Below are 15,845 nucleotides of genomic sequence, written 5' to 3'. Positions count from 1 at the left end.
GCCGCGGCGAGGAGATTGGGGATTGTGACCGCGCCAGATTAATGTCTTAATGTCAGATTGAGTTCACGTCATGCACTATAAAGCAGGGGGTGGGGGGGGGTTAAACATCCTCCCCCACCCCCCGCACCACACACACGATTTCCTTCATTACGTGAGTTCCGCTAAGCCGCATGTAAAGTTTCAGAACATTTCTTTAGCTGTGGTTTTTTGGTTAAGCATTTTTAAATTTTTATTTTAGATTTAATAAGCCTACTTTTTTTTGCAATCTGTCCCACCTGATGACGGAGACTTGTGTTGCCTCCGAAACGTCGTGATTTTTATTATTTTATTTTTATTAACTTTAAATTCATTTTTTTACCTACGTGACTTTACCGAAAAAACTAAAGAGTATGAATCCTTGCAGTCACGAAAGCTTCAAATCTAGAATCTGTATAGAGGTGTGTCCCCCCCCCACCACTGGCGTACATACACCAAGCAGACGTGCTTGAGAAATCCACAAGATCAGCTCCTCTCCTTTATTGGGCCGCGGGTGCCGGCACACAAAGCGACTGGGGGGGGGGGTATCGACGGCACGTGGACTTGACAAGGTCGCCAAAGTTCACCCCCAACCCCCACCACCCCCCAACCCACCTCCCCCACCCCCCCCCCTCCCCATTCGCAAGGACAACGCGATTCGGCAGCAGTCAATTCGGGCAGCGGGGTTTTCTTTGCACGCGCGCGCGCACAATTTATTGTCGACACGGGGAATACCGGCCCCCCCCCCGTGTTTGGTCAACACTGCGGCGCCCTATACGGGGGGAGGGGGGGGGGCATGCTCCGCTCCCCAATTTCGATCCGGGTTGCAAGCCGCCGACGCGTTGCGATCGAGCGCGCACCTGATGATTGGTGAACGCGAACCGCTTGCGCGCACGTGGGAGCGAGGACTGACCGATGCTTGACAGCGCAGCTCCGAACGCAGACGAGAGAACAGCCACTACACCAATGTGCGTTGGCGCTCGGAAGCTTTGTATTTCATGACGTTCGAACGCCTTAAAAAAAGATTATGATGACGAAAAGACGGCCTGTTGCGATATGATGCCTCGAGGTCGACAGCTCATGGGGCAGTTCCAGGTGAGTGGCCCCAGTTGGGATTAGCTCATGGGAGGATGATGATGATGGCGATTTCCACCGATCTTCTTTTCTGCTAAAGGAGCCAAGGTGAAGGCGATTAATCCACGAGGCTTTGCTCGAGTGTAGGGTCCAGGCTTTTCACTCAAGCCCAGTGCGCCACCACGGCTCACCTTTCACACATCTCCTCTGCGCTCAAACTACAAAATAGTTAACAATGCAGTCAGACCGTGCAGCGAGCGCCGATTCAAACGAGGGGGGCTCTCTCCCTCTCCAAGACATGCGGGGGAGTGGGACGCGTTTGGGCAATCGTCAGGAGGCGTGCAGCGTGTAAATTCAGCGAGCGCGATGCCGATCACACGACGCGGTTCGAATTCGACCCTTGATCGATGGCTGCGCCATCGCCGCACACGCGTCGAATAAAAAGCAAGGGACAAGTCCTTACTCCTGATTTAAAGCTTTCGTGACTGCAGGGATTCATATTATTGGCTCTTTCGGTAAAGTCACGTAGAAGGGAAATAATAAAATCATATAAAACAATAAAAATTCTCACGACGTTTCGACTGTAACACAAGCAATCGCGTCATCAGGTTTGAAATCCACGGAAAGAAAATTTAAAAATTTTAAAAATTTTCTTTTTGTGGATTTCACACCTGATGATGATTTCTTGTGTTGCAGTCGAAACGTCGTGAGAATTTTTATTGTTTTATATGATTTTATTATTTCCTTTCTACGTGACTTTACCGAAAGAACCAAGAATAGAAGTCCTTACTCACTAACAACTCCTCTATCATTTCTCATTGCTGGAGGGGTTGCCCCCCCTACATTTCTCGGTGGGATTTCTTCGGAGGATACTAGCGCTGACTGTTGTAATATTATGGGGATGCACGACTAAAAACACCTCGAATGCGCATTCGATGTTTGGTGCCACTGCGGTCTTAATGGAGTGCCCATAGGGCCTTGTGGTGGTTGTGGACACGCATGCCGTTCATTTATTGGAGGGACAAACACGACCAATAAATGCTTACTTAGCGCCTCCCTGTGGGCGATAGAGTTTCAAATCCACGTGGGGCAGACCGCATGGCCCCAGCATCAGATGAGACATCGGGCAAATAAAAACACATTTACTAAAAAAAAAATCACACACAAAAACATTAGTCACACTATTTTTCAGACTGCTCTGGGCGGGATAATGAACAGGGGTAGTCAAGCCGCACAAGTATTTCGGGTTTTTTTTGCGTACACAGCCTGCAAGTATCATGGGACCTTTTTGCCAGTATCAAAGTAAGAAAAATAATGATACGTTTTACCCTTGCTGGCAACAAAACAGATGTCAAGATGTTCGAACACCACACAGAAACCTTTTATCAAGAAATCAAGTCTGCATCCACCACACACGCATGCAAACAAACTTTGCTCTGACAATATTCGCAGTCTGTGGCCTCCACCAGACAACAAACAACCTTATTCATGGCCTAGTGTCTCAACTACCAGCGTCGGACCAGAGAACGCCAAACGGCGAACAGTACAAGGACAATGCACCCATCAGAGCGCATTTACAGCTTTGCGGGAGTGAGCAGCTTGTCTCGCAGCAGCTGCAAGTGTTCTCCGACACGAGAAACCTACGATGCCACCATCACCTCCCACCCCCCACGCCCCGGTCCCCTTGGGGATGGTTCGACCGCTTCAATGCTGCTGCAGGGACTCACACCGCTTTGCCGTTAAGGCCCTCGTTCCACGCACACAAAAATACACCACCACCGCCGCCGCCGCCGCCGCCGCCGCCGCCGCTAAAACCCCACCTCATTGCAAAATCAGACAAAACATGCTTACGTTTTTTTTTTGCTTTTGAGCTATGGAGATACGTGCACAACGCCGCATCTCTCTCAATTCCCCAAGCCGTCGAACGCACACAAAGGTGTCCCTCGCCACAGTCGAAATTAAAGTCTCCCCCCCCCCCCTTCCCGGATGGGTAGACAGCTTCTCTATTGGCTGCAGCAGTGACGACAAACCGGTGCTCTCAATTAGCCGCGTCGAGCACAACCCATCCTGTGTGGACATGTTCACTGGAAGGGGGGCCCCCCCCCCACCCCGTGATTGACCTCCACACCGCCACCCACGCCCCGTTCCAAAGCGGATTCCTTGCGCCGTTTCGCCAACATCACACCCAAATATCAGCCCCCTTAAACAAACAAAAATATTCACCCAATTTTTCGCATGGGGGAGCAAAAAAAAAAACAACAACACCCCATTACACTAGTAGCCACAGCCAAGTCCCACAAACCATCAACCCCATAAATACAGACGCGTTAACATTCAGATGTCCGAAGAAATAGCCCGATAACCCGTTAGCAAGTGTGCCCTCGTTCAGAACTAGCCCTCGAGGTTCCGGCGCGTGCTGCACGTGTACACCGTGGGCACGTTCACGCGCGCAAATGTGCAAGTGTGCAAGTCGCAGTGCCAGGCAGCCAACGAACAGATTTGTGAACGTCGGCAGAGACTTGAGGGGGGTGGGGGGGGAAGAAACCCTGAACAAAACACGTGGACAGACATTTGCGAAATCGCGACGCGTCGCAGCGTTGACACCGCACAGAAGATTATAGACGTGGCGATAGAACACGTGGCCTCACCGCTGGCCGTACCGGGGGGGGGGCCTGGTGGGCAAATCCCACATTGGAAGCGAACTGGGGGGAGAAGGGTGGGAGGACGAAATATCCCCAACAGCAGCCGCCGCCAGCAGCCTGGGGTCGTGGAGGTCGAGGCGAGCCGATCTCGCGGCTCGTTCCGTTTTCCTTCGACCTGTTTCAACGTGGCACCCCCTCGTTCACATCGATTCTTCAACGGTGGTGTTTCTCAAGACTTGGGTTTTTTGGCCGGCGGTCCACTCAGCCGATGCACACATTTCTCCACGGACCATCCCAGCGACCGGACCCCCCCCCCCCACCCAACAATCACCCCTGGTGACAAAACGCATTCGCTTATCTAAATACTAGTAATACAAAAGCGATTTATATTACCGGAAAAAAAAACAAAGCTATAGCGGTTTTTTTTTTAGGGGTGGCCATTTATATCTTAGGGTAGTTCAAAAGCGGGGTAAGTTTATCCCAAGTTCCATTTTTTATATCAAACAAGTAAAATATGAATGTCCAAAATAAAATAAAAGGTAATGAACGTTGTCATTATTGACCGGCTCGAGCCACCGCGGGCCCACCTGGAGGCCCCACCTGGTAGACACACCTGGAAGGCTGTGGCAGATACCCCGCCGGTGGTGGGGGGTGACCACCACTTTGAGAACCACTGGTCCAAAAGTTCACGATTCACGCGCCGAATCGTGGGCGTGCGCAAGAGAGCAAATGTTCCGATTTAAGGGTGACGTGTAAAAAAACGATACACTGCGACGCTTGCAGTTGTGCTCGCGCGACGATGAACACTGTGAAGATAAAACAATTTGCAAACTCATCGGTAAAAATACAACAGGACACAAAATATATATAACCGATTGTTAAATGGCAGCTTGGGCATTTGATCGTGAAAACTCGTACAAATTTCCGGGGGGCGGGGGGAGAGGCGGTGGGAGATATTACTGCTCTTGTAGCCATGGTGGCGATCGTTATGGGGTGGGAAAAGGGGGGCATGCCCCCCTATTATGTACACGTGCATTTCAAACTGGCAACGTGCATGCAGGCAAAGGGGACCTCAAGCCAGCGGCGTCTTCCACTTGCGCGGTGAAGGCAAGCCCAAGCAGAGTACGCGTGTAGCCGTGACCCACACCACTTTATTCATTATTAGCACGGCTCAGCCACACCACGTGAGACAAAACATTACACACCTGGGGAGGGGGGGGGGTAGGGGGGGGGGTTAGTGGCCAGCCCACAACTTGACACGCACGGACGGATAAACCCCCCGCCGCTCCACACACCTCCGCTGTACCCAACGGCTCTTCACGACGCTCGCCGCACCCCACAAGGCTGCTGGGCTAACTCATAACGTAATTCTCTTTCCGGAGATGTCGATTGTGATGCGCTGGCACTCTGAAGGCCCCCGAGAATCAGGTGCTCCTGAACTTTCCGTTTTGAAATAAGATTTTTTTTTTTTTGACAGACCCCGGAACAAATATGACCCAATGGGGCCTTCTGTTTTTGACTTGTACGTGCCTGCGAACAGGAGAATGACTTTGCGTGTGCAACGTACATACACGGCAGGATTATACGAGACAATGTACGCTGTACTGTTATCTAATATACATGAGTGAATGGTAAACAGTTGCGCGGGTCTGATTATCAGTACACAAACGTAAAATGTAGAATTTGGAAGTCAACGGATTTGGGTAATCGTTTGCCGGGTGTATAACCCCTCAACGAGTTAGGCAATTTTACAGCAAAGGTGTCCACACGTTCAACCGATTGTCTTCATCCTAAAGGTCGCACGCACGCACCGACCCCGAAGCGAATTACGCTCGAGTACATTCCTCCAACGCGTGCAGTTCGGGCGGGGAAGACCCGCTTACGCCATGCGTACGGCCGTTGTGTTTGGAAGCCTTTTAACGCGTCCCATCGAGCTCAAGGGGGCACACGTTCCACCATGGGGGGGGGGGGGGCAACGAAAGAAATAAAACTGCGCAATCGCACCGGTCCGCACCCGCTCCACACAGGGAGCACAACCACAGTCACACCACACCCCCCCGGACGCTCTCCCGTGTCACCTCAATGTCATCCCAACATTCGAGCACTTGGGAGTCATCCGCGGCAGAACTAACGCTTCGGTGATCACGGACCGGGGAGACCCCATCTCAACCGAACTGTGCTCGATTCTTGATGTCAGTATTCACGCGACGCTTAATTCTTGGTATCGTTTCATATTTGCAAATGGTGATTTGATCTGTATCAAAAAGTACAACGTTTTGACTTCAACATTTTAAATCGCAAACCTCCACCCCGAAACGTTCAACTCTGCGCGATGTAAGCGATGTCCGTAGTAATTGATGTAAAGATAACTCTTCGTTTTTTTGCCGTAAATTCAATTGAATATATCTAATGGGCTCAACAGTTGACTTTAAAATTTTTATTCTATCAGTTTTTTAATTCTACTTGCGATTAAGCTTTTTCTTTCCCCAAGTAAGCAAGCAAGCAAGCATCGGGACTTAGCGAAGACCGAATTTTTCAAGCAACAACGAACACATTTAAAGAGCCCACACCACTCACAGAAGCCTGCAATTGAGTTCAAATGTTTAACACTGCCTAGCAGTTGATACATTGAAAACTAATTTCTTTAGAACTGCTCTGGGTTTAGTTTGTTGTCCGTCCACCGGACCTCCGATTAGCACGGTTGGCCATGTGCGGTGCAAAAGAAGTTCAACATACGTACACACGTACATAAAGGTATGTTAATTAAAGCCATTAAGGTTTTTAAATTCTCTCCAGCACATACAAAAGTATATGGATTCCATCACCAAGCAATTATTCGTAGCAATTAGCAACATCGGCAAGATATGACAGCGGGTTTTTGTTGTTGCTTAATCTGTTAAATTAAAGGATTTCTTCTCTTTCGTATAACACGATCGTTATCGTTTCATTGTATTTAATGGCTGGCGCGCCTCAGCCAAAGCATTTCAACAAGTGCCGCTTGCTAAATCTAACAAACAAAAATAAACAAAGAAAAAGCCCTCGGGCGCACACTTCACTATCTCTCTCTCTCACAGACACACGCCACTTGGGCCCTCCGCAAATTCTGTTATACACATCGTTGGTATTTGTATTTCTTTTCGAGGGGGGGGGGTGGCGGGGGTTCTTTTAAATAATTATAAAACGTGCGTTTTTTTAGCTGTTCGCGGCGGACGCCTCTGCCGTCTGGACGCCCTCGTCTTGCTCCGGCCGCTCGGGCTCATGGGAGTCTCCGTTGGCGGCCGCCACTCCGTTGGCTGCGGCCTCCGCCGAGGAGGAGGTGGCGGCGGCGGCATCGTCGTCGGCCGCTTCGTCTTCCGGCATCACGAAGCCCTTCTCCGAGAAGGCCTGCTTGTGCGAGGTCACCATCGCCTCCAGCTGCTGCACCTCGGCCTTCAGCTTAATGATGTCGTCCCGCCTGGACCACCACCCCCGCGCGCAGCCACAGGACAAACGCAGGCGTGTTAACGTCACGGTATCGAGGGACAAGGCCCCTCTCTGCGCACAATGCCTTGCTCATTTCGTCAAGGAGCATGAACCGTCACGTGAACTCCGGTCATCATCACAGCCGTGGCTTTTTGGCCGCCGACCATCGAACAAAGACGGTCGTCTGGAACGCGCTCTTCCTTCCGATATGACGATGCCACTGGAGTTATGCACTTTTAAATCATCATCTATATTGAAAACCTATTTTTTTAGAATTGCTTTGTGCGTTTAGTTTGTGGTCCTTCCCCCGCACCTCCGATTAGCACGGATGGCTACGTACGGCACGAAAGAAGTTCAACAAACATACATCAACGGCAGCATTGCTCCACAGAATTTCACCTCTAGAATCAAATATTTTCATTTATGAGATAAGCAAACCTCTAAATTAAATCTTATGTACAAATATAATCCTGAGAGTGCCCGATCTTGTTGGACCTGTGAAGCTAAGCAGGGCTTGGGCCTGCTTTGTACTTGGATGGCAGAGCAACAATTATCTCTGCCTTGCGCTGCGAGGCGATCAGAGAGGAGAGGAGTGCAGCACTGGATTGTTGAGTTTATCCGTGCAGAGCTTTGAGTGTTGCACTCTATTTAGCGCGCGGGTTGCAATTTTAGTTTGCCCAGTCTGTGTTAGCCGCCGAGGGCGTGGCCGGAGTTGTTCATGACTCCTGTTGCCGTGTGCCCCCTGTGCCGTTCACATGCACTGATGTCCAGTGGCGGATTAAGCTAGTGCGGGGGCCTGTAGCATATGTTATAAAGGGGCCCTAAATAAAAAAAAAACACATAAATATTAAAACACAAATCTTTAACTTACGTTGTAAAGCAATTGTATTTTTTCATTTGCTATACAGCCAGATGATACGACAAATCGCTAACCTTAAACACCCAGTCGTTCATAAAAGTTGAAGGCAGTATAGTACTATAGTAATAGAGCAAGTGCAGAATCACTGAACCGGAATTGATAGCTTGAAAGCATTAAGCGCGGGGCCCTTGAAAGTGCGGGGCACGTAGCTACCACATATGTAGCTACTTTTGCTACTAGGATAATCCGCCACTGCCGATGCCTACCTTGATTGGCACGTAAAATAAAGACCGATCGATTGATTGTTACGTCCCTTCACGCAGGCTGTCCTTCGCGTTCTCCGGTTTCCTCTGACAAAGCCAAACACATTAACCAAGTGGCAATGGCCAAACGACGCTCCGATCCACTCTTTCAGTTGTTAAATGTCGGTGTGCTTGGTGCGCAAATGTCCCCTCGCCAATATTATCAGTTCAACCAATCAGCGAGTTACCAGTGACCATGCGTGGTCCTTTCTCGGTGCACTGATCGCCGAATAAAGTTACTTAAATTACCTCCCGCCTGCGCCTTCATTGAGACTCGTTAATTTCGCACCGTCACAGTCAGTCACCATGAGATCTCTGGTGCATAGTCGTAGACTCAAAACTAATTTTCCAGATTGAAAACTCGTTGCTTTAGAGTTGCTTTTTTGTGTTTAGTTTGTTGTCCTTCCCCCGCACCTCCGATTAGCGCGGATGGCGACGTGCGGTGCGAAACAAGCGCGAGTTCAACACACATCGGCGCTTTTCAGGATTTTTTTCTTCCGGTCACCGTCATCGTTTGACGAAACACTGCGTTGACAAAATATCTACGATCGGTGGTTTCAGTGGTTCTGCACGCAGCCGCTCGGGGCAGGGGGGGGGGGGGTCGCAGCAGGAAGCGGCAGCACAGGCGCTCACCCGAGCGTGGGCAGTACGATCCCGTTGACGGCGTTGAGCAGCTCCAGGATGTTCTGCATGCTCGGCGCAGAGATCTGCAACAGCAACGGCGCAGCAGAGTCACCGACTCGTCGCACGGGGTGCCCGCGATTGACGCTTACTCTGCCTGCAATGATTCACAACCCCCCCCCCCACCCTCTCCGATTCCCCATGTGTATTTTAATAACCGGGGTCACGATTTTTGGCGGCTGCGATTAGATTCGCGGGTTATTTGATTCTTGGGTCTACGGCGCCGTCTGCGCGAGCACGTACGTCAGTAGAAGCGCCGTCAGCGGTCATCTCTCAAGTCGGTTAATCCACGACGCGTGCTTCCATCCTGTGACCGCCCCCCCACCCCGACCCCCTTAGCTGCCAGCGAGCCCTTGGTCACTTCACGTGCCCTCCAAGTGGCACGAGCGACGGTGGTGACTAACGCGACCACCGGGATGGATCAGGCCGAGCGGTTTCACCTGCGGGGGCGCGATGCTGGGCTTGGCCCCGTTCTTGTAAATCTCGTTCATGGTTCTCTGCAGAGCCACCGCCTGCTGGGTCAGGTGCTTCAGGTACTCGGAGCTTCCCACGGTCTTCTCGTGCACGTCCCCGAACTGCGCACGGGCAAGCACACGCCGGGGGGGGACTTACGCGCGTACCGAACGAGTGCGACGCACGGATTCAAAACGATTAACCACCCGCGCGCTTAAAACTCGCGACGCGCGCAAAACCCGCTTCCCCGCGCGCTCGCGCACCTGCGCCTTGTAGATGGTGTACGTCTCCTTCTCGTGCTGCAGCGCCGAGCGGAAGTCTCCCTTGCTTGAGAAGACGCGAGCCAGCAGGTGGTGGCTGCAGGGCACACGCACGCCCGGGATATGAGCGCACGCGCGTGCACACAGACACACGCACGCATGCACGTGCACGCTCACACACGCACACAGAAAACAAAGACAAAGACCCCCCCCCCCCCTCCCGGATAGCCTTAACAGACTGTTGGGGCAAGTGCTGTTAGCGAGCACCTATGAAGGCCGGCACGGCACACGAAGGGGTGGGTGGCCAGCACCACGCCCGACCGCCTTTGTCCGACTCAAAGGCAATGATTTTACACACCGCACCAGGTACTCATTTAAGGCTGAGTCGACCTAGGAGAGACCCAAGACGAGTTCAGATATTAGTCACTGGTGTTGGCCATGAGCGGGAATCAAACTTAGGTATGCGGGTTCGGAGCGCGCCACGCTACCCGCTACACTGCCGCTCTGCTGCACACACCACACACATGCACGTACACTTATAACCTATGCACACACACAAGGAGCAGCACAATTATAGGCACAATCACTTACACAGTAACTCCATGAGCGCCATCTGGTGTTAGAGGGACTCCTATTCAATTGACTTGTTGAAGTATAACACGGAATAAATCCGCGTCATTGTGAATATAAATGAAAATGTAATCGAACAATGCGTCCTATTCGTAAATCCCTTTGTACGCAGCCCATCGGCCCAATGACCTTCTGGGAGTGCATCAGTTCAACGGCAACGATTCGTTAAAAGAAAATTCGGGACCCGTTTTTTTACATTGCTGGGAATGAGACAACGGTTGGGGGGGGGGGCGATGTTGATAACGGCACAATCTTAATGACAATAATGAATGAACTATAGACGATTGTCATGATCATGACACCGATGCCGAGAATGACGTTGATGATCACACCGCCGACTAAAATAACGACGCCTGTAGATTACAGTTTTGACGAGGACAACAATTGATGAAAATAATGATGACGACGATGATCACGATGACGTTGCGCTCGCTTCCATTCCGCATGACGACGACGCTTCTGACAACGCCGTTAGCGCGCGTGGTTGTGGTGACGATGACGACGATGACGACGACGACGTTGCGATAGCTTCCACTTCATATGACGACCACGACGACGCTTCCGACGACGCCGTGACTGCGCGTGGTCGCGACGACTACGACGACGTTCGCAGCGGCGGCTGTCACCTGAGCGCGGCACGGAGGCACTTGCCACCGGCGTACTTGACATTGGTGCCGTGCGCCTTCTCGAGGAAGCGCAGCGCCAGCTCGTACTCGCTCACCCCGTGCAGCATCAGCCCGATGTTACTCTGCGCGCGACGGGAGAGACGCAGGTCAAGCGAAGATTATAAATGCAGGAATTTTGCTCGTTGTCCCAACGTATATACACTGATTGAGGGGGGTTCGGTGCGGCTGAGGCAAGGTCGAGTCTCTTGGAATTTCTCTTTACTTGATACAGCAATCGTGCTGTGACGGTTCCACCTGAAGACGGAAGCTTGTGTTGCCTCCGAAACGTCGTGATTTTTTATTTTACTTTTATTAATTTTTTTACCTACGTGACTTTACCGAAAAGACCTAAGAGTATGAATCCTTGCAGTAACGAAAGCTTCAAATCTAGAAACATTATTATTAGTTTATTAATCTTCTTGGTTCTTTCGGTAAAGTCACGTAGAAGGGAAATAATAAAATAATAAAAATAAAACATTATAAAATAATTCTCACAACGTTTCAGCCACAACGCAAGCAGCCGTCCTCAGGTGAAGAACAGGTCTGTCGGAAAGACAGCGTCTGAATGAACACCATCAGGCTTGGCAGCGTATATTTAAGCTCTTCCCCCTCCAACCCAGCTTAAATATACGCTGCCAAGCTTGGTGGTGTTCATTCAGACGCCGTCTTTCCGACAGACCTGTTCTTCACCTGAGGACGGCTGCTTGCGTTGTGGCCGAAACGTCGTGAGAATTATTTCGTTATGTTGAATTTTTATTATTTTATTATTTCCCTTCTACGTGACTTTACCAAAAGAACCAAGAAGATGAATCCCTGCAGTCACGAAAGCTTTAAATCGAAATGTTATTACTTTTTATTTTTATTATTTTATTATTTCCCTTCTACGTGACTTTACCGAAAGAACCAAGATGAATCCCTGCAGTCACGAAAGCTTTAAATCGAAATTTAGTTTATTAATATTCGTGTTTATTATCATTATGAGTGTTTTGCACGAGGCGGCACTTACGTCGAAGACGGCCATCTGCGGGTGGTCCTCTCCCACGAGCAGCAGCGCGAGGTAGCGCCCGCGGTAGAGGAGCTTCAGCGCGGCCGAGATGTGCGCGTTCGTGAAGCAGTAGAGGGCAAAGTTCATCTGGCAGGATGGCGAGGAAACTCGCGTCACGCGGAGGGCACGGCGCGCATCCGCCAGCCACCGTTACCGTTCGCCCGTTCAAAAGAACGTTCCTAAACTCAAAACGGACGCACCTATCGTGTCCCACGGCCAAGGGCCGATTGTTTTACAATTAGCGCAATTTGTACGCGGGGGGCATACCGTTCGGTTAGTGGAAACGAACAAGACGGGACATTTGCGATAAGACAGTCCAACCGAGACTGTTAAAGAATTGATTCTTCAATCGAGTTGCAACCCACGAAATGGTCTCGATCCGACAATTTATGAAATCGCTTGGGGGGCAGTGAATGGATAGAAACTACAGACACACGACAGGGTTAGCGGCCTGGTTGAGAGAGTGCGAGTGCAGGGAGGTACACTCACGTATTCCTGGATGGTGTACGGGCTGTCGATGCCGAGGACTCGCTCGCTCATCATGGTGGCTTTCTCTTGGCAGCTCAGAGCCTGCAACATTGTACGAGACAGAGACAAAGGTCACCCGAATAGCCTTGAACAGACTCTGTTGGGGCAAGCGCTGTCAGCGAGCACCTATGAAGGCCGGCACGGCGCACGAGAAGGGTGGGTGGCCAGCACCACACCCAGACGCCTTTGTCTCCCCAATGCTGATATTTTTGTTACACTGTACCAGGTACTCATTTCAGGCTGAGTCAATCTAAGAAAGGCCCAGAATCAGTTTAGATAATCGTCACTGCTGTTGGTCGTGAGCGGGAATTGAACTTGGGCTGCCAGGTTCGTAGCGCAGCGTGCCAACTGCTACGCCAAATACAAAGAGCCCCCATTATAGCCTTAACAGTCTGTTGGGGCAAGTGCTGTTAGCGAGGACCTATTAAGGCCGGCACGGTACACGACGGAGTGGGTGGTCAACACCACGCCCGGCCGCCTTTGTCTCCCTAAGTGGCGATGTTCACGCGACGCACCAGGTTACTCATTAGAAGCAGAGTCGACATGCGTAGAGAAATGAAGACATTTGCACGTACACAAAAACACATCCGCAACAACAACAACAACCGCCATTCGCCACCAAGTGGCGGTGACGTCACCACGGCGCTTGTTCCAGGCTATGCACACACACGCTGACGTGTGCGTGGCGCCGCGTCCCCACGCACCTCTCCGTGGTCGCCCAGGATGTAGTGGAGGCGCGCGAGGAGACGCAGGCAGGCGATGATCTCGGCGTGCAGTGCGCCGTACACGCCGTTGTAGAGGTTCAGCGCCTCCCCCAGCTGCGTGCAGCCCTCCTTGAAGAAGCCTGCGCGGCGACAGTCCGGCCCCACGCACACACACACACACACAGACACACACACACACAGACACACACGGACACAAACAGACACACAACCACACGACACAGACACACACACGCACACACAGACACACACACAGACCGCGCGTGTCAATGTCGTCGCCAATGGCTTCGCTTGCACGGTGCGCGCGAGGGGGAGGGGGGGGGGGGCAGGCTCCCTTTCGTTGCCGCGGCGACAATGTGGGGGGGCAACTACTCGGGGGATCCCCGTGATCCGTACCGATCCGGGGAAGTTCCTCCCCCTGTCGGCACTGCCCGCGCGTGTGCCCGTGCGTGCCCGTGCCTCACCCTGCTGTATGTGCGCCTGGGCGGTCTGGAAGATGCGCTGCGCGTCCGTGGCTCGCGCGTCCAGGTGCTTCACCACCGGGAACATGTTGAGGATGTCCTCCTCCGTGAAGGTCGCCTTGTGTCGCCCCTCGAAGTTGTACTCCCGGAGCAGCACCTGGGACGCGCGACGGCAAGGGGACGCGCGCTGAGCACCGCGATGTCCGGCCCTCCCCGCGAGCGAGCGGACGGACGAACGGATGGATGGACGAGTGGCCGAGTGGGACGTAAAACGCACAGAGCCTCCGCACGCTCTCGTTCGTCTTACGCCGGACGGAATGAGAACGCGATCGGCGTTTTGGGGTTCACCCCCGGCACCCAACCCGCCACAAGCGATTCTAATTTTGCCGCAATTCAATTCTGGATCAGATTTACTTTTCGCCGAATGCTTACCATCATCTCGTACACACCTGTTGTCGAATATTTTTTTTCTTTACGGTTTTTATTAAACTCCAATTCCCGGAATGTAACGACAGCGAATGATGTAGATATAATCTGCACGAATGGCAAATAATCTAATCTCACATTCACCTTTCGATGCATGTACAGCGAGAGTTGGACCCGATTAACCGATGGATCACAACATGCCGAGAGAATAAGCACAAGGACCAATCCTTTGTTACGTTACCCCAGGAGGCTCTTCAGAAAAACCCCTCTACAAAACGCACGACGGGAGGCTGCCCGACTCAAAATGGGAAGGTTGTTTAGTTCAGATCCTGGTCAGGGGATCACCTCGGCAACATCATCATCGTCACCACCATCCCTCGGGGATAGATAAAGTAAGAAAAAAAACCAATCGCCCAAGTAGTCTTGTGCTTGACCGGTTGCATAAGAATGTGGACTTTGAGGCGCAAGAACAGCAACAGGATGGTTCGAGCATTGGGGGCACTGGCTTTACCTATGTCTCTGCTTTAGCTGTGACGCGTCGCATTTTGCTGAAAAGCTGAGCTCCCACTTAGAAAGTCCCGAAGCCGTGTCCTGCCCAGAGTTCAGTCCCGTCACCATCATCACCCCTACTCACCGTCTTTAACAGCCTAAAGGCCAATTCAATGATCCCTTTTACACAGCATCAATGGTCAAGTTCTCACCACCACCGAGTAACTTGAGAACCCCACCTACCCCCATTGCCTCCTGAACGCGTCACCACCTTGCATGTAATGTATGTGCGTGGGAACTTCTTGTCGCACGCCGCACGTAGCCAACCGTGCTGATCGGAGGTGCCAATGTTGGTTGCTCACGGCCACGGCCCCCGACGACCGCGACGACGACTCACCTGGATGCCCCCCTTGAGGCAGATCTCCCGCAGGAGCGCGAGCTTCTGGATTCCGTACTTCTCCAGGGCCTGGTCCACGCCATCACTGCCACAACGAGACCGGGCTGCGACTTAGGCCAGACTCGATCAACGACGAAACCAAACCCGCGTTATTTCTCCCAGCTCGCACCTGGGGTGGACGGCAATGTGCACACTCCCTCCTCCCCTCCCACCCTTAGCAGTGCACATCCACTGGGTTTGCACAGTCATGTCGGGGGGGTGGGTGGCCAACACCACGCCCGACCACCTTTGTCTCCCAAGTGGCGAGGTTTACACACCGCACCAGGTTACTCATTTTTTTTTCTTTTAAGAGTCGACCTAGGGGAGGTCCAGGACCGCTTCAGATAATCGTCACTGGCGTTGGCCATGAGCGGGAATCGAACTCTGGTCTCCGCCGGGTTCGTAGCGAAGCGCGCTAACCACTCAACTCCCACCAGCGCTAGCGCCCGGTTAAAGATCCGGTCCACTGGCGCGCCCGCTCACCACTCGAGGTCGATGGCGTAGTACTCGCGCGCCTCCGTGCGGATGCTCTTCCACAGCTGCTGGGGGGACAGCGCGGCCCAGCTGCCGCTGTCCGTGCCCGCGCCGTGACCCCCGCGCTGGTTGCGCCTCCGACCGCGCCGCTTGCCCTTGGGCGCCGATGATGCCGCGTCCTCGGAGGCCTGCGCATTCGTTCGGTGATTCGTCGATAAATT

General features: G+C 52.2%; 1 protein-coding gene across 1 annotated transcript in view; it reads right to left on the bottom strand.

Moving 5' to 3' along the window:
- Positions 1–701: 701 nt before the first annotated feature.
- CLUH (CLUH binding protein of NUMT mRNA) overlaps positions 702–15,845 on the bottom strand; it is a 79,156-nt gene continuing 64,012 nt past the window's right edge. The window contains exons 19-29 of the mRNA XM_078611995.1: positions 15,634–15,812; positions 15,112–15,196; positions 13,803–13,956; positions 13,321–13,460; positions 12,578–12,658; positions 12,050–12,175; positions 11,005–11,126; positions 9,752–9,845; positions 9,476–9,610; positions 8,988–9,061; positions 702–7,185 (exon numbers count right to left, since the gene is read on the bottom strand). Coding sequence (XP_078468121.1) covers positions 6,924–7,185; positions 8,988–9,061; positions 9,476–9,610; positions 9,752–9,845; positions 11,005–11,126; positions 12,050–12,175; positions 12,578–12,658; positions 13,321–13,460; positions 13,803–13,956; positions 15,112–15,196; positions 15,634–15,812 — 1,452 coding nt within the window. The 3' untranslated portion in view covers positions 702–6,923. The remainder of the gene's footprint in view (positions 7,186–8,987; positions 9,062–9,475; positions 9,611–9,751; positions 9,846–11,004; positions 11,127–12,049; positions 12,176–12,577; positions 12,659–13,320; positions 13,461–13,802; positions 13,957–15,111; positions 15,197–15,633; positions 15,813–15,845) is intronic.

Source organism: Lampetra planeri, chromosome 37 (genome assembly GCF_965212315.1).
Source record: "Lampetra planeri chromosome 37, kcLamPlan1.2.h2, whole genome shotgun sequence".
Classification (NCBI taxonomy): Eukaryota; Metazoa; Chordata; class Hyperoartia; order Petromyzontiformes; family Petromyzontidae; genus Lampetra; species Lampetra planeri.
The sequence above is the reverse complement of the archived record's forward strand: the minus strand, read 5'-3'. Positions and strand labels throughout refer to the sequence as shown.